Here is an 18,435-nt window from a genome sequence, read left to right as displayed (position 1 = left end):
GGCAGAGCTTGTTTGGAGGCTGCATTGTGTCTTGTGGGAATTGGTTGAGGCCTAAACCCAGCCCTGGCAGCAGCAGCTGTACTTTCTGTTCGGAGTTGCTGAGAATGGATCCCAACTAAGATGTCATCCCAGGATGTCGGCAATTAACACTGTGGCAACGCTGGCTGTTTTCTGTTCAGCCAGGCTTCCCTGTAGGCCATTCAGATTTCCCTGGCAGCACAGTCAAACAATTCCTGTCGCTCCCCAGCTCTGTGCTGATTCTTAGTGCTTTGCTTCTGTTTAGCAGATATCTCAGAAGAGAATAAAGCTGATTTGAATTTCCTGAGTTGTGGTTGCTGCTCTGCAGGTCACACTGCAGTGCTCTGGCTCATTTAAAAAGGGATCAATGACTTAGAGCCTCAGAGCATCCCTCCCACATGCTGAGAGGAAAATGGGACAGAAATATCCTTTCTTTGAGGAAGGAAAGAGCTGAACCTCCTTTGCCCTGGGCTCCTCCAGCCTCCTGTTCATGCTGCCCTTTCAAGGAAGGAAGAACAACTCCTCAGTCAGGCAAATCTTTGCTGGCTAAAGGTGGGGTAGAACTGGGCATTGCCAAAGCTATAAGTCTACACTGATTGGGGTTTTTTTGACTTTTCCCCTTTTAACATCAATACTTGCAAACAATATGAAACAGGCATGCAAATTAGGCTGCCTTAAGCCAGCTCGTTTCCATCAGCTCCCCTTGATCTCCAAGGGATGCCAACAGAGCAGCCCTTCTTCCCCTAAGGAAGTGCTCTGCAACCCAGCTGAGCTGCAGATGAGAGTCCTTCCCCCTCCCCGAGGCTCTTCACTGTGTCCGCAGGGTCTGGCTGGGCGTGGGGCCCTGGCTGCAGGGATGGGGGAGCAGATCCCACCAGAGCCTCACAGCCCTCTGGCCTCTTCTTCTCCCTGCTCAAGAGCAGGTTTGGTGGCTCTCCCATGCTTCCCCAGTGACTGGGATAAAAAATAACTTCGCTGACAAGTTACACCTCCCCACGCCAGCTCATTTGGGTCCTCACAGAGCACTATGGAGGGTTCCCAAAGGAGCCACATGCTAAATCTCACTTAGAGCATTGTCTGCATATGTAGGAACGGATGTATTTTTATTTCTTTCCCCACAACTTCTATTTCTGGGTGACACAACTAATTTTATGTTTAGGATAAAACAAAAGAACATAACAGCAGATTTATTATTTCTCAGATTTTCCTATTACATTTTCAAGAAGCCAGTTTCCCCTGACGCTGGAAGAAGATCCTAACAAGGGGAGAAAAACAGAAGAAAGGCAGTCTCTTGAATGCTTAAGTCAAGACTGCTGTGGTCCTGCACTCAGCCACAGGCTCCTACTTCAATTTTGGGCCAAAGAGCGGGTTTTGGGAGATGATCCAGATGACAAAAAAAAAAGAGTTGGCTCAAGGGAAGGGATAGGAGCACATGGAGGAGGGTGGGACTGCAGTCATTGCAAATTACATCAACTTAAACCGCTGTGCAACCACACCCTGAATGCTTGTGCTTATCTTTGAGCTGCTCAAATCCTCCCTTGAATGGTCACAAGAACAGGCAATGCTCTTCCCAGGGTGCAGCATGCACAGCTGGACAAGGGGAGGGATGTATATTGGTCTACTCGGGAAACTGTTTCTTGGGGACAGATTTTGCAAAGAGCAAAATGTTCGCACAGTCTCTTATCTTCAGTGGCAATGTGAAACCAGAGGGTACTTTCATGGAGTGGAGATATCCTCTCCCACTGTGTATGACACCACTCTGCTCTCTCCTCAAATCTTTTGAAGTTTCTTGGGACTGCCTGTGTTTCGAGGTGAGACAGATGTATGCAGAGAGATGCAGATCATCTTGCTGGTGCCACTGAGCAGTACCAGAGGCAACACCCCTTCAGAAAAGGGGGAAGCGAGCCTGGCTGGTTCCGTGCCAGGGAAGAGGTGCCAGCACTTCCTCGGTGTAGCACAGCCCCGAGTTTGTTCGGCTCGACATTACCCCCTTGTGGGTCACAGGTGGAAATTCAGACTGATGCCCATGTCCAAGAAGGTGGAACTTCCTGTAGTAGTTTTGTCTGTAGCTTAAGGCAGTCTTGCTGGCAGCAGATGTATGTGTCCTTGAGAAAATGACTGGTGCCTGAGAGCATCCAGCTGCTTATGATTGGTGTGTGACACCTTCTGAGACCCAAACACTGGTTAAGTGCTTGGAAAGTCCAGCTTGCAAGGGAGGGAATTTTTTTATTTGCCAATAAAGAAAAAGCTATGCAAAAGCTGTGACACTGGGAACAGACCTGTGTCTCTGCACATCCAAACTTGCATGTTTGTCCTTTATGGGACACCCCAGCATATTGGAAAGCAGGGATTCTCTGGGCAGTTTGCAAATGAAGAACCTATGTGAATGATGAGTCTCTCCATGAGCTGTTTTCATTGTGGGACTCTTTGGTAAGGTTGGAAAGAGAACTTTAGTTATTCAGGGGTTTGTTATCATTAACATATAAGAGACTGACTGCCAAGCTGTGCTTCGTGCCTTAAATATTTCAAGTTGGTGCAAATCAGTGCTAACACTGAAAGAAGCAATCCTGCACACCCTAGGCCATTGATTTCCACCTTTCTCTCCCCCTGCTTTGTGCCCGTCAGGGCCACGTAGTGAAGCAGTGGGGATAGGGTGGGATTTCAGACCAACATACTATGGAAAAGATTTGTTTAGTTCAGAGTGGCTTCCTGATTTGGCTCAATGTGCAGTTGCTGTTTGCTGACACAGCAAAGCAGAGGGTCCAGAGAGTGGAAATTGGCCACAAAAGGGCATCTGCAGGAGCTGTTGAAGGTTGGGCTGTGCCATGGGTTCCAACTCAGGCTCAAACCACGCTCAAAAAAAAGTCTTGGTGTTTTGAATCTTTTCAAGCAGGAGAGAGTCGACAAAGGGATTGAGACAGATGGCTCAAACCTGAGTGGAGTGAGTGCCAAATGTGCCTGGGATGACCTGAGCCGGCCACCAGAGGATGATGAAGACAGCAGGAGCATTTGCATTGGGACCCAGCCTCGGCGGCTCTCTGGGAAAGGTAAGAGGTGGGCCAAGTTGCTGTCACAGCCTTTCAGCTTCTGTTCTGGTGGGTCTGGGCAGTGCACTGAGTCATGCTGCATCCTGGAGTTCATAACAAACTCCACAGTCATTGGGAGGCTTGGTGTGTCTCAGGGCAGCAAAACGAATTCTGGCCTCTTTGAAGAAGGCAGGAAAGAGGAAAAGAGTTCTTGGCATTATTTTGTCTAAACGTTTCTTTCCGTTTTTAGGCAAATTGTAATCTGAATCTGCAAAGTTAAACTGAGCACCTGCTGAAACCAGGGCTGTAAACACCTGCAAGATGAAGCAATTTCATTTTCCCAGGCTGTGTTTCCTTATTAACATTATCCCTTCTTGGGAAGCAAGCTGGACTGACGCTGCACATTGCTGCAGCTGAACTCAAGGAATTCGTGCAAATACAAAACTCTGAAAAGAAGAATTTAAAAAAGTGAAGTTTCCCTTTGCAGTGAGATGCCTTCTCAGGGTAGAGATGTCATAGCCATTACACAGGCTTGAAATTATGCATATTACCTCTCAAATGGGTGAAGCAACATTAAATTTGAGGGCTTGAGATTTCCTGGAATTAACAATGGTTTCCACAGGAATGGCATCTGTTCTTAAATTCATGGTAAAAAATTAGTTAAATACATACAGCATTTCTTCTGGCTTCTGTGCAAATATTTTGAACTGCACTGGATCTAAAAAGGCTATTTTGCCTCAGCCTTGAAATGAAAATCCCAAGAGAGGTGGTGAAATCTGTATATCCTTCAAAAGATTTCTAAATAATTTGGGTTTTTTTTCTCTACCTAATTCTCACATTTCTCAAAAATAGATGAGGAAACTTATAAGAAAGGCAGGAAAGCTTCCTATTGAAAGTATTTGGCCAGTAGACATTTCAGGAAAAGGCAGAAGTAAAAAGACTACATCTGAACTACATAATTTGCAGCTTATTTTCAGATGTGAGCTTGAGGCTAAAGGTTGCCCTGAATAAAAATCTCTCCCTTTGTGAATCTTGTTGTAAATTAATCAACAGATTTCCAAAGCCAATTGCAAAAAACTTGGAAACCTTCATACATTCATTTGGGAAAGGAACAAATTCCTGTTATGCCTAATGGGAAAAATTATTTCCAGTACAAAGGTTTGGAAGTGTCAGGAGGTTCTATGAGAGTTTCAGAACCAAAAAACACCTCATTTATGAAAATTTACAAAACTACTCAGAATTTCTTCATCAGGAGGACTCAGTTCCAAAGATCCCGGCTCTCCTTGCCTGACATAACAATGATGCCCAAACAAGGGAATTCAAGCTGACATTATAAAGTGAAATAACTTTTAAGGAAGTTCAGGAAGTGCAGTTAAGTGTTACCCCATAACATTTCTACACTTCTTTCTGAAGGGGAAGAGTTTTGATGAAACACACCTGATAGCTTCTTGTGTCTGTGTTGTTTCTGGGGATTCTAAATCATGTTAAAAATATTCTCTTTGCAGATACAGAGCAAATCAGGGAGACATTGCGGAGAGGGCTTGAGATTAACAGCAAACCTGTCCTACCTCCAATCAATGCACAAAGACAGAATGGGTTGAACCTCGACCGAGCACCGTGAGTTTCACTCTGCACGTTCACATGGTGGCAGAGGGAGGCTAAAGAGCTCAGCATGGAAAACAAAGTTAAAGCTGGGTGGGAAAAGACTTGGCAAGGGGAGAGGAAAGCTGGCAGTGAACAGTTGCAAAGTGCAAAGATAGGGGGAGAAGAGTTATTCAGGTTGGATAAATGGGCTACTACTCAGGAGGGCAGCTTTTTAGAGGGATTTTGGACAAACCATGCTAATGCAGAGTGACTCTGACTGTTCTGTAGAACCTGCTGTTCATGGTTTTCAGTGTTTGAATTCAGACTGGAGTGATCCCTATAAAAAGTACTGTGCTGAAAAGTGCTGTGGTATCAGTAGAGATAGGTGGCATAGGTGACAGCTGATATTTTTTCCAGAGTATTTTGTTTTCAAGCTCATAATTACAAACCTTTTGGTTAAAATGTTGATTTTTTTTTTTCTTTTTAATTGACTTTGATCTTGCCTTGCTTAAACAGGTGGGTTCTGTCAGTAATTACATGCCAATAACACCTGGGTCTAATAGCAGTAGTCTAACAGATGGTTTAAGTGGGACTAGGGTGGCCATAGATCTCTCTTGTAACATTTGACTTAAGTGAATCTATAGGAAATTACCTGTGGTTTCAAGCCATCTATAGTATCTGCACTTCTGTCTTTCTGGCTTCTCCCCTCCCCCTCTTAGACTTCAGGTGCTAGTTCAGTGCCTTCCCATCAATTTTAATGTTTTCATCTAAATTATACAGAAAGACATGCATCTTTGCTGCACTTTTTCTTCTTGGTATTTCCTTTGGTTTCTTAGTCTCTGATGAACATCTCTGCCTTCTGCTTTCAAGAGTAAAGATCATCATGAAATCAGCACTTCCCTGTAGTGCCAGGCAGGGACAGCACCCTGGTCTGCTTCAGTTCCTGTTTCATTCTTGATTCAAACATTTCATGACAAAAATATTTCTTGTTGTTGTCCTTTCTTGTTCCATTTTGTGGGTGATTTCCGATTTGCTGAATAAATGAATGTTTATGAGTTGCCTAATCCTTTGGGGGAAGTATTATGTGTCAATTGCTGATTCTTTTTGCTAATATGTAATATGAGATATAGGTACTTATATTAAAAAAATCTCAAGTGACTTTATTATTGCTTTAGGAATAATCTTACTTTTGCCATATAGTAATTATATGGAGTCAAATTCTGATCTGACTCAGGTTTTGAGTAGTATTTCTCTGCCTGCAGGTTGGTCACATTGGACCATTGGTGGTCCCACTGGCCCCACTGAAAAAAATATAAAATTATACTATGCGATTTGCACAAATAACACCCAGCCTTGGAGAGCTCAAAAGTACTGGGCAGGATTTCTCACGGGTGCTGGGCTTCTGCATGCATCTGCTTGCCCAGTGTAAGCTCTGAGTCCGCAGTGGTTGAGGGTGACCACAAACATTTTGGGTGCACATCAGGTCAAGGAGGCAGCTGATGGGTAAACCTTAATGCTGGGAGGCAGTTGTTGCTTAGATAAGAGAGCTTTACGTTATTCAGGGTGAGATAAACAGAGATACATTTGAGACAGAGTGTTGAAAGGTTAGCAGAGGTCTAAGATGAAGCACACAAATATTTACCTGGGTTTTTAACTGTTCTGAGACAGAGGAAGGCAGGTCAAATTCAGAGCCTCACATCTGTGACAGTGCTCTTTGTTGCAAATCTCTCTTACCTGCAGCAGCTGCACACTCACCCTGCCTGAAGCCTGAGGGGTAGGAATGGCTGGTTCCCAATGTTTGCCTCCTAGGAGGTCAATACATTTCTCTGAGGTCTGTGGTTACCACTGGGGAAACTTATAGGTCGCCTGTTTCTCCTTAAGCACTTCAGTTAAGGAAAGACAGCTATCAGCTGTGTTACTGTGGTGATACTATTGGAGGGATAGGGGAAATCTCAGCTTAAAACAGCAGTGTGTTCTAATACTTTCTCCCTCCATCTTACTAGCTGCTTTGAGAGGAGTTTGGGAAAGGTCTTTTTTCTCCTTGTGCAGTTGCTTCTCCTCTCCATGTAGCAGATACAGTGGGACTTGTTCAATGCATTGACCATACCAAAAGGGGTGCTTTGTGCTGGAAAGCAGTGTTTACTTATAACCTCTGACTAACTAGTACTTAAATCAGACCTGATGATTACTCTTACTGTGGCTAAAACTGATCAGTCAACACATTTTCCAGAACAGTGCGGTATAGATGAAGCAGAAGAGGAAGATCTTGTTGTGTCTCCGCCTTCCTTAATACACTGTCTCAGCATGTCTCATGCATTTGAGCAAAATTGCTCAATGTGCAGTAAGTACAAGAGCATGATATGGAGACTCTCATCTCCAGCTGCTGCACAGGAATGTAACTTAAGAGCTCAGCTTTTGCATGCAGTAATGTATCTACATCCATGTTCCTTCAAGGTACCTGCAGGAGTAAAGGCTGAGACACAAAAGGCACAAACCCAGTGCAGATATAACTCTTTCATAGCACTCCTGAGCACTTGAGATGAGGGACATTTCTGTACATAGATCTAGTCCTTCTGGTGCAATCCTTGCTTGCATTGCTTGGGTCTGGTAGGGCTGGGACTCAGATCTGTCCTTCACTGTAAATCTTGTGTAATCAAAGGCAAGTAATTTAGTTATTGATCTTTAGTTCTGAATCGATAAAATGGGACTAATAACAATGTCATTTTCTTGAGGCACTGCAAGGATAAATATATTAATGATTACGAGGTGCTGGCTGATGGGAAGCAGGCTTGTGTGTAATCGTATCCTGCACTGTACACACCAGATCATAAAATACCAAACCTGTGGTTCTTTGCAAGGGTCCTGTGAATAACTAGTGCATTAGAAGTTCTTTAGGAACTTGACAGAAACAATCTCTTGGGGCATGGCAAATTGTTTCAAATCTGATTTCTGTAGGGAGCACTGCAGAACCCCAGGCTGTAAAATTTGCACCCAACTGACAGTAGGATGTTAAAGTCTGACACAGACTCTAAGGGCTTAGTGCAGAAGAGGAATGTGCTGTTTATTTATCATGGATTTGCAACCACCAACTGCTTTCCTAGTAGCTTTCTTCCCTTTCTTTTATCCTAACCTACCACCCACACACAATAATCTATCAAGGTTTAAAGCAGACAACCTGTTCTGCATTCAGCATCACAAATAATATCAGAAACACTCAAGCTTTTGAATATTTATTTGTATAAAATGTAGAGGATCCAGATTCTGTATAGATTTCCCAGTCTTTGTATAGTTACCGTTTTCAGTGCTTATGCAAAAACCTCATATTATTTGGTTGCAGATAGGGCTTGATTCAGTGTTTGGCTCCAGCAAAGCATATACTGACATGTTAAGCATGCATATTACCAGTTGTTCACTGTCCCAGAGTCCTAAAAAATGTTCCTTTGAGAAAAAGCTGGTTTCTGTCAAAACCCTGCTGGGCAGCTGTAGTACTTTGATTCATTAGTGTTATTACCGTAGACTGTGTAGCCCTTTTTCTCCTAAGGATATGAATAAAAGCACACTTAAAGCTTAAAACTGCATCGGACATCTGTTTCTCAAAATGACTGTTGGCTCAGTTCATAAGCAGCCATTAAATCAGTTTGTACGTATTAACAAAAGAACATGTGAATTAATCTTTGGAAACATGACTAATCATTTTGAACATAGGTAACTGAATACTCTCAATTACCACTTGGAAAAATAAGATGTGCATGAATACCAGTGTGCGTTTCAGTGGCACATTATTTGTTTCTTAGGACCCATCAGTTTAGTAGGTGCTGCTGAGAAACACAGAAAGGCAAGGCTCCCAGTTTTCTGAATTGTGCAAATTGACTCTTGTTGGATACAGAGAACTGTTACCCGTAGGGGATGTTTAAATGTCAGACTAAACACTGCTGCTGTCAAGCCCTCAGTGGGCTGGAAGCTCCAGATGTCAAAGTTCAGTGACACTTGTGGAGTCTTGCTTCGATCACTATTTAATTTCTTGATGCAGTAATTTCTGGGGCCGAGTCTTTGGTTGTCCCTGGTAATTAGCTCTGTGCTCTCCTGTGCAGTAGGTGAGTAGTATCTCCATGTTACAGATTAGGACAGCAGAGTTAATGTGCCACAGTTGCAGTGAAAGCCAACATTGGGATAGGGGAATTCTTGACCTTTTCCACCCCTCAAGGGCCCCCTTGATCATGCAGCATTGCTGAAATTGATGTTTTTCTGCCTCTTGGCTGACTCAGACTGTTCTACTGTGAGTTGAGGCATGGAGTAAAAACCTAGTGCTAGCACACTGCATTAGTGCATTTTAGCTTCAAAATTATCTGTGATTGTTGCATTTCATTGTGCCAGAATTCAGGTGTGCCCACGCACACCCCAGTGTCTGAACATTAGGTTTGAGTGATAGAAAAGGGTCTCCCAAGTCTGTATGACTTTGATAAGGCTTTTCCATCATGTCTCTGCTGTTTATAACTCTCCCCCTTCTCAAGAAGGATCAAGTGGTGTGGTTCACATGCCTGACTCATATTTCTGTCTGGGATTTCCCAGGTAATTGTGCTGTTCCCTTATGTATGATGTCCCATTTGTCCAGAGACCCACAGAGACCTCAAATCCCATCTGCATTCAATTTCTAGGCAGAAAGACAGTTTGAGTCTAGGGAAACCTGAACATATGGTAGCCCTGTAGCCATGGGCTAATTCCATCCAGCCCTGAACAGTTTCCAGCTGTGCAGGGAAATGAAGGCAGGTTGCTGGCAGAGTAGGGAACAACCCTCCGGCAGGTGGGGATGGCAGGACTGTCCTGGCAGTGACCTGCTGGAGCTCTGCACTCTGAGCATCTCAGGTGGTTGCCCTCCCCTCGTGGGAAGAGGGAGGAGTTGTGTCACTCCAGAATTCCTTCTGGGATAACCCCAGACTATCACATGGTGTGCCTGGTTTGGAGCACATGAGTAATAGTGGCACTGCTTCCAGGGCTGGAGTCCACTGCTCCTGGAGTTCCTTTGACTTGGTAAATAGGGCACATGGATATCGCCTGTCAGGGAGCAGCACTGGGTTAATGCACATTAACAAGCTCCATCTGAGCAGCGTTTCTGAGGAAGCTCTGACGGTAATACCAAAATGTAGGATTTGCTTGGAGGCGAGTCTGCACTTTGCTTCTCCCAGTTGCACTGGGTTTTCATTCTGCTTTACTTGGGCAGAGGGGAGCTGTTGTCTTTGTAGCTGGTTTCCTGTCTTCAGTTCTTGGAGGCAAACTTTACATAAAGAGGAGCATTTCAGCATTCTCTGAAGCTGTCTGGTTCTGGCTAGGCTTCTGATTCTGCAACCGCTAAGCAGTTAGTTTCCAATCCAGTCCTGCTTATTTAGGCATGCTCTCTCATCGAGTCGCCATTCAGTGGTGTCCTGGTTGAGTCAGGAATGCGGAATGGAGGGAGGCAATATACTTTAGGGAGTCTCAGTGTGAGGCTGAGCGCTGGGTGACAAGATGGCAAACTAGAAAAGTAAATGTCTGGAAAACCAGTGTCAGTAGAAGTGCAAAGCAGTCACCATGCTAATAATTTGCACTCCTGTATAGCTTTCCCCATCTAAGAATCCGAAAGTGCTTTGCAAACATTGACTTAATCCTTGCAACGTCCCTTCATGGAAAAATGTCTCAGTTTTACAGACAGGGAACCTGAAGCATAAAAGAGTTGCTTGACTTCACTCATGAGTCTGCAGGGTGCCAGTGGCACAGCCTAAATCTCTCAATTCCACTTCAGCTGCAGGTCCTGGAACAGTCTGGCCCCTGCAAGCTCTGACAGTGGTTATTATGCAGCTTTCCAAAGGGATATGTGAGTGGCAAGAAGATTGTTGCTACTGGCATTGTCCTAGCAGCTCTTCCCTGCCAGGAAATGCACACAGAATATAGTCACCATCCTGTTTAACCAGGCTGAGGAGCACCCAAGTCTGAGCACTCGAAGTAGGCTTGTCTCAGTGTGACCACAGCAGGAGCTGTGTAACCATGTCCTCCCCAGTTCTGCACTTGCCTCTGTGCATGCCTGACGAGTGCTGTGACTCTTTGTGCCAAGGTGCTTAGGGCTCTTTCCCACAGCTGCTGGTTTCCCCTTCAGGGGAAACTGTGGGAAAGAGACTGAAAGATTGTTGGCACTTAAGTGATCTTTGACCATATCTTCATGAGGGAGTGAGGAGGTTTGAAACAGCCACGGTTGGAAGGGAAGAAGGGGGAGTGGAAGGAGGGGGCAGGAGGGGAAGAAAGGAAAGGCCCGACCTTTCTCTCTCAGCTGTGCAAGCCTGCACTGATGGTTTGCATTTGCTAACTCACAGTACTGAATTTTATATGGAGGGAGCAAGGAGCAATGACAGTAACTAACTTCAGTGAGGTAGTGGGCACCCACTCCTGGAAAGAGCCCCTGCCATGGCCAGCTTCCAACAGCATGTCCTTTGTGATTTCAATACCTGGCAGGGTAGCTTGGAAATGCAGCAAAATTATGCTCCATATCAGCAACAGAGCTTGGAGGGGAACTGAGACATCCTTCCTTGACAGATCCATGAGATCAAACGCTCTGATCATAAAGCGAAGTGCAAATGCAAGAATAAATAAACCTTTCTCAATCCAATCAACCTGGTTATTCTTGAATCCCATAAAATAACAGCCAGTGGTTGCTTGAGAAGGAGTTGCTATAAACATGACTTACAAGGAGGGGACATCCAAACTTTGTGCAACCCAGTGATTGCATTGGCTGTTTTCCAGGATCCCCACGGGCTGCTGCTAATTGGCATCAAATTAAGCAGGTTACAGCCACCCTCAACTTTAATACAAAGAGAGGGCCCCCGGGAGGCTACAGGTTCCAGCGTGTGGCCTTGTCACATCAAGAAGGAGCACAGCACACAGGGATGTCGAGTCTCCTCAGGCCCTTTCCCCTTGTTGACAGATCTGGGGAAGCTGCAGGCCACACTGGACACCTTTACAATGGCTTCACCACCCTCTCTTTCTTAGAAAAAGAGAAAAAAAAATCAAATATGGCTTTGGTTAAGTTCATGTTAATCAGCATTCATGAGACTTAACAAAAAAACAACAAACATAATTTCCTCCCTCTCTCCTCCACCCAGAAGCAGACTACTGGTAGAAACTGAAGCTGGAAAAAATAGTTGAAAGTCAGCTAAAGTCACCTTGGTAACTGCAGCAATACACTTGCCCAGAACAGGAGACATCAAACCCAACTACAAACAGCTTTAAAGAAACAAAAAGAATGTAATCATCTAAAGAATTAATCTGACAACTGCCCACGTTTACACCTCCCACAAGCTCCCAATCAGAGGGAAATGCGCTTTAATCTCCTCCAACTCCCCTCCAGTTTCACAAAACACTAGATGTGCAGTCTTTAAACTGGGGCATTTCCGGCATGCTGCTTCCATTTAAGTCTGCTGCCTTTCCTAATGCAGCAGCCCTGGCTTTTGCAGAGTTGTTTTTTCTGGACACTGAGAAACATGAATTTTTTTGTGGGGGTTGGATAAAGTATTAAATCTGGCATAGACAAAGTTTGCAACATTTTTTGTGATAGTCAGCTAGATCTTAGTCATAACAAGTAAAACTCCACTGACTCTTGCTGCTGATTTATTTGGTGATGGGGTGGAGGAAGCAAAGACTTACGGGTAACTGACAGTCATAAAACCAGGGATGTTAGTGTTAGAAAGCAAACTTTTTCTACTTTTTTTTTTCTGAGTCTGAAAACTACAAGCTGTGGATGGCAATGTCTGTTAGGATATGAGCTTTTTATTAATAACAACCTAGAGGTCCTGTTGACCCTTTATCTGGGTGATCACCCTTTGGAAGGGTCAGCACAAGGATTTCCAATCCCAAAGAGAGAATTTTATGGGTCTTTCTTAGTCCCTGTGTCATGTGGCATTTTTCTGAGTCTGAAAATGATGGCACTGTGACCTCCTGATGTGTTATGTGCATTCCACTATATTCAATTCTTGTTTAGAAAGGTCTACCTTAGACAGAAGGTTATTTGGTTTCTGCTATTGGAGTTTCACCCTTAATTTTAAATACCTGAAATTGTGTGAGCTCCTCTGAAGGGAAATAAGAGACAGAGAGTGTGAGTATTTTGGAAAGGATTAATCCTTTCATGTCATTCACAGTTTAACTACCATTTTGCTTCACCTTTTTGACAGAAGGGCTGGTTACTTATTAATGTGAAGTCATAATTATTGACAGCCGTAAAGTCATGACAGTTCCATTTGATAGTTATACATTAGTCAACATCTTCTCTTGAGCATGTAATGACAAACAGCATTTGCTGGTTTTAATAAGACTCAGAAAGCTTTGCCCCTTGCCTCCAGAATTATTGTCGTCATTCCTATTATTGCAGGCTGTTTCCCCTCCGGACTGCAGCCCCCATTGTGCTCGCAGCTGTACTGGCTAGCACAGTGGAAACCTAAAAACCCACCTTCAGCTTGGAGGGATTGGGAGCCCAGGGTTGTGGAGAGCTGTCCTGCAGCTCTCTGTCCTGCTGAAGCACAAACCTCACACCGTGGATTGCCTGTGAGGCTGTTCTGGGATGTGCCCATGCCTGGCACGCTTAGGCAGTCCAGGTGAGCAGGGCACAGTCTCTTGTCTGTAGCATTAACATCGCTCTAAAACTCCTGTTCCACTCCACAGTGCCTAAACTCTGGAACTGCATTTAGGAGTGCAAGTTTATGGCTTGCTTGAAAATCATACGTTGCTAATGGCTGACCCTTTTGCTAGGGGCTGATAAATGAATGATTGGAAGCTGTAGACCACAGGCTGACTTTCCCACAGCTCACTGTGTATATAAGATCTGATAAGGAAGTTGAGACAAAGCTTAGCTTAAGGTCAACTGATCATTAATCAACTGTAACTGCACTTCTCAGGTAATCAGCCTGAAAAATGCTGGCCTGCTCCACACTTTGAAGACCCCACCTAGAAAGAGCTATAAAATGTTTGCTGAAGTAGATTAAACACAACTTTAAGTGCCACACATAGACTACAAAGCGTGTTGTGTCTTTGCTTCAGGGTTAACCCACTAAACTGACACTCTGCTGACTCTCAGTCCATCAGCCCACCCTGTGCATAAGCTGTATCCTGATATACCCTGTCCCTGCTGGATACATTACTACTTTTGTGTGTTGCTAAAGAAGAAGATGGGGCATGTTTTAACAGTTTTTATCTTGCAGAGAGCTGACCTGCTCTGGTATCTTTTTTCTGCATTTCTCTGAGCTGGCCATGCAGTGTATTTGCAGGTTGGACCATGAGATATCAGAGTTTAGCTGTTTCAGAGTGGGCAGCTCAGCAGCGTGGGTGAAGGGCTCACGTGGGACTAGGTGACCCAGCAGAAGCAACAGGCTGATCTGCACTGGAATTCCCACTGGACTGCGCTACTATGTGTGTGACTGGTGGGAGTAATTTTGGGACAGTTCTCAAAGGTAAAATCAAGTAAAGGTGTCATCTAGGTCAGCTCATGAGGGTGAAGCTGATTCTTTACAATCATTTCCAGATGTACACTAAAGACAGTTCAGCTTGGATGGAGGAAAGATCCAGGCTTGTTTTAACAGTGTTCTCAAATGGAGCCACAGCTTGATAGCCTTGTTTGGCTTTTGGTCCTTGTGGCACAATGGAGATACATTGCAATGTGGAATCTCAGTGCCCTCCTGCTTTCCCTGTCCCTCTCTGGCGATTCTGTACTGTAGAAACTATCTTAACAAAGTCTTACCTCTATTAAATTCTTGTGGAATGCCAGCTGACAAAAATATAAATCACTAATCAGACACTTCTCATCAGTCCATGTCATCCATTAAAGTCATAGCCCATCCTGTCCTTTATTCTTTGTTCCAGACTGTCAAGTAAATTATCATGCTGGTGCTCTTTGAACATATAAAGTGTTTATGGTCAAATATTTTGAGGTAGATTGTTTTATTATCTAGAGGATTTGGTCTGGCAAAGTTCCTAATCATGTAGCAACATAACCGTGTTGTAGCTTCAGAATATGCTGGTCTTGCAGAAATTAAGGAATAAGAAAGCAAAGTTGCCATTGTCCTAAAGCAGCCTGACTTACAAGGGAGAGGAATCTGTGAATCTCCTACTTGTCACATGGAGACTCTGTCTTTTGGCTGTTGCACTTGATGCTGATGGAAACATGAGATTCTCAAAGGCTTTTGGTTGAACTGTGCAAAAAAAGGCACAAAGGACTGGACAAGTCTTTCCTGCAGGCTACTGCCTGAAAAATCCTGAAGATAAAGCAAAAGCAGGAGGAAGGACACACCTGGTAATTCTTCCAAACAATTTTATAGTGTTTGGAGTTTTGGAGACTTTAGTTTTGCTGCAGTTCTTTCCAGAATTTTTTTTTTTTTTTTTTTTTTTTTATACTGGGAAGGGATGTACCATGTATATGCATTGATTCAGATCCTAGGTTGTCAAATCAAGGTGAAGAGTTGCATGCTGGGACTGGTAGTCTGAGTGAGGCTGTATCTCTGCAGGAGTGGTAAAAACTCAGATGTGTCTTTGTCTTCATAACAGTTTTTCCCTGTATCCTTCCATATTTGCAATCAAAATCGCACACAGTACTGGAATCCTGAATATGTGCATTTTGTCTGTTCTCTTAGAAGCCGTAAGGACAGTTTGGAAAGCGAGAGCTCAGCAGCCATTATTCCTCATGAGCTGATCCGCACGAGACAGCTGGAGAGCGTGCACCTGAAATTTAACCAGGAGTCCGGAGCACTCATCCCCCTCTGTCTAAGGTGAGTGAAGCCATCCTCCTCCACAGCCTGTGCTAACATGCTGCTTTTGCCTTGTGGCATTGTTTCACCATACAGACATGCATGCAATGGGTCTGTAAAGGCCAGAGCTTAGATATTTTGCCAAAACACATTAGAAACAGATGATTCTTTGCATGATTCTGTGCTCATCATGTTAAGATTGTTTCTCATTCTTTTTATGTCCTCCAGTGTCTTTTGAGTGCTGAAGCGGGACAGGGTTAGTATAGGGAGGGTTTTATTAATCTAATGCTAGCAACCCTGTGATAAAGAAGGGATGTCTTAACATACTCTGTCAAAGAAATCCCTTAAGTTATTCATTCTGACTTACGGACTCAGATAAGTGGTTGTGCAAAACCTGTTTGCAATCAGTTTATGCATACAAGTGTGGGTTTTAGACAAATTATGTCACATGACTGAAGGAGCAACACATTGTGTGCATACTCTACACATTTTCTTTTGACGGTTCAGTCTGTGCATATCACTGGCTTCTAGTTTTCCATAATTTCAGCCAGCATTATTTTTAAAAATCCCTGCGCAAATGTTCTAGTATCTTAAGATAAAGATGAACTGTCATGTCAAGACAAATGATTGTAGGTGATTGAGTTATTTTAGCTTAATGAGTTACATGTTGGTATATCAGAGTTATCAGCAGCAGGTGCACACTTGCCTGGGCCTGTTGAGAAACCAATGGGAAAGTTAATGCAAACATATTTTATTTTACATCACAAATGTGTGAACAATCTGTCCTGATCAGTTAGCTCATCTGACCAGCAGTAACTCACCAAGCCACTGTGACTCTGGTAGGCACTAAATATAATACCTGAAGCTTTCCCTCTTGCATGTTAGAAGCCATGAATGGGTGTCACAGATGCTCTGAGCCTAAATACCAGAGCCATGATTTTCCCTTGCATTTAATGAAAAAAGGGAAGTAATACTTATATGGTTGTGTATGTGTGTTTTCTAGGCATTTGTCAAACACCAGGACAATTGATTACTAAGTATTGTCACAGAAATGAGCCTTCTTAGAAATGCATCTTCACATTCCCACATGATGTGGGGTCTGGATTCTCTTCTGTAGTTTCCATCAGTCCCCTGCCTTTACATACATCAGCACCTCATTGTGGGGATAGGCATGAAGTGGGATTTAGATGTATTCTAGCTCTGTAACAAGGTCCTGAGATTAAGGAGGAAGATGAGGGGTAGCTCCTTGCCTCAGAAGGAGGCTTATCACCTGCTTTTTGGAGCAAATAATTCTTATATCCCTGAACAATAAATATTTGTTGCCCTCAAAAGTTTCCCATGCTGATGGCAGAAACAGTAGTGATGTATCTCCATTGTTGTGTTGAATGCTGCACATGCCCTCTCAACTCATGCACATGTGTTTAATTCTCCAGGGGAAGGCTCTTACATGGACGGCACTTTACATATAAAAGTATTACAGGAGATACAGCAATCACATTTGTATCAACGGGAGTAGAAGGAGCCTTTGCTACAGAGGAGCACCCCTATGCAGCCCACGGACCTTGGTTACAAGTGAGAAAGCCTGTCTCCTGATTTTCCCCTTTCCTCCTTTACTGTGACCTAAAAATTATCTTGCTAAGGGTTTATGTTGTTTAAAAGTGTAACAAACCTGTATTTTCTGCTGCACCATCTCTCATAGCTCTTGCACAATATTTTCAGTAATTATGGCCTCAAAAAATAATGGTGAAATGTTGCTATTTATATTAGTGGAACTCAAAAAGATAATTGACTGGAAAATTTAGACATTGTCTGTGAATACAGTAGTATCCATTTCCTGAAGTCAGTGAACACTTTACAGGCTGTATTTATTCTTTATTTTTTCCAGAAAGGAATTTGGGGAGGCAGAGTGGAATGACCTAAACAAGAACGGAGCCAGGGCAGAAGAGCTAGAAAGCTGTGGGACTGTGATCCTGCAGAACCAAGATCTCAGTTTGACATCATCCCTAATGGGAGAACAGCACAGAGAGCAATGCCTTTCAGTTTTAGCTCTTTTCTATTGATTCTTTGATAAAAGCTTGTGGTTGCTTGAAGCACCCACACATTTTTGCACCCACGTGTTCTTGGTGTCACAGATTTTCCCTGGAAAATCCCCATCTGCTTGGAGTTGAGGGTCAGCCCTAGAGCAGTGATGTACTAATGATCTGACAGTGTAGTGCTGTTCTACCCTTGAATTTCTTTATGTTTATAAGCATATTGTGAAAAAAAAATCTTGAGGGAATGTGTTAATGCAGAAAAGTCCATTTCTGAGAGACTATGTGTGCAGTATATCTCTGCCTTCACTGTAACTGTGGCATTCCTGCCTTCCCTTCTGTTTTGAAGGCAGGGAGTTGTTTCAGCATTGCAGTGTTGCAGTTAGCCTTCCAATGACTTGTTTTCAAGGCATTCTGCAGCCTGCATTCGTACGTCTGGAGGACATCATACCTTGGAATCTGTGTGACTTGTAAAGGAGCTGATCTCAGCCAGAACCATCTCATGTAGGGATTTTCAAAGAGCCTGCTTTGAATGTTCTGACTGGAAAGTGCAATGCTCCTATAATGATTAACAGCAAAGAGTCAGGTTTAAGGGTGGGTCATTTGCTGTTGGTTCCTGTGCTTGCCAACACACGATACACAGGATCTTGTGACTGTGTTAACTCCAAACATGAGTGTTTGTTTGCATTTACATCACATCTCGAAATATATTGATGTGTAGAGTAGTCAGGTAACCTCTAAACAGTGAAGAATGGCAATAATTATGTCACCATACAGACTTGTTAACCCTTATGAACCTGGCTATTTTCATGCCTCTTATTTTGGTGCTGAAAAACGTGCAAGATTTTTGGAGTAGATGGCGTGGAAAGGTGAAGAATTGCTGGCTCAGATGGTAGGGAGAAGCAAGTTTCCTCAATTGTTTCCTACACAAGGCCAATGTATTGGATCTTCTTGTCTGACATAACCAGCTCTGCTGCTGGCCCCTGCCCTATGTTGAGTACAAAGGAGGACAGGCTGAAGGGG

The 18,435-nt window shown here is 43.6% G+C and overlaps 1 protein-coding gene across 2 annotated transcripts in view; it reads left to right on the top strand.

Annotated features, from left to right (window-relative positions):
- SUFU (SUFU negative regulator of hedgehog signaling) overlaps positions 1–18,435 on the top strand; it is an 89,836-nt gene that overhangs the window by 50,316 nt on the left and 21,085 nt on the right. Inside the window, exons 7-10 of one of the 2 annotated variants that reach the window (XM_053983665.1) lie at positions 2,912–3,065; positions 4,550–4,661; positions 15,269–15,403; positions 16,816–16,954. In XM_053983665.1, the coding sequence (XP_053839640.1) occupies positions 2,912–3,065; positions 4,550–4,661; positions 15,269–15,403; positions 16,816–16,954 (540 nt within the window). Of the gene's footprint in view, positions 1–2,908; positions 3,066–4,549; positions 4,662–15,268; positions 15,404–16,815; positions 16,955–18,435 lie in introns of both variants that reach the window. The other variant, XM_053983664.1, reaches the window with a different exon arrangement.

This window comes from Vidua macroura, chromosome 8, assembly GCF_024509145.1.
Source record: "Vidua macroura isolate BioBank_ID:100142 chromosome 8, ASM2450914v1, whole genome shotgun sequence".
In the NCBI taxonomy this organism is placed as follows: Eukaryota; Metazoa; Chordata; class Aves; order Passeriformes; family Viduidae; genus Vidua; species Vidua macroura.
Note: the sequence above shows the minus strand (reverse complement) of the source record. Positions and strands in the feature narration are given on the sequence as shown.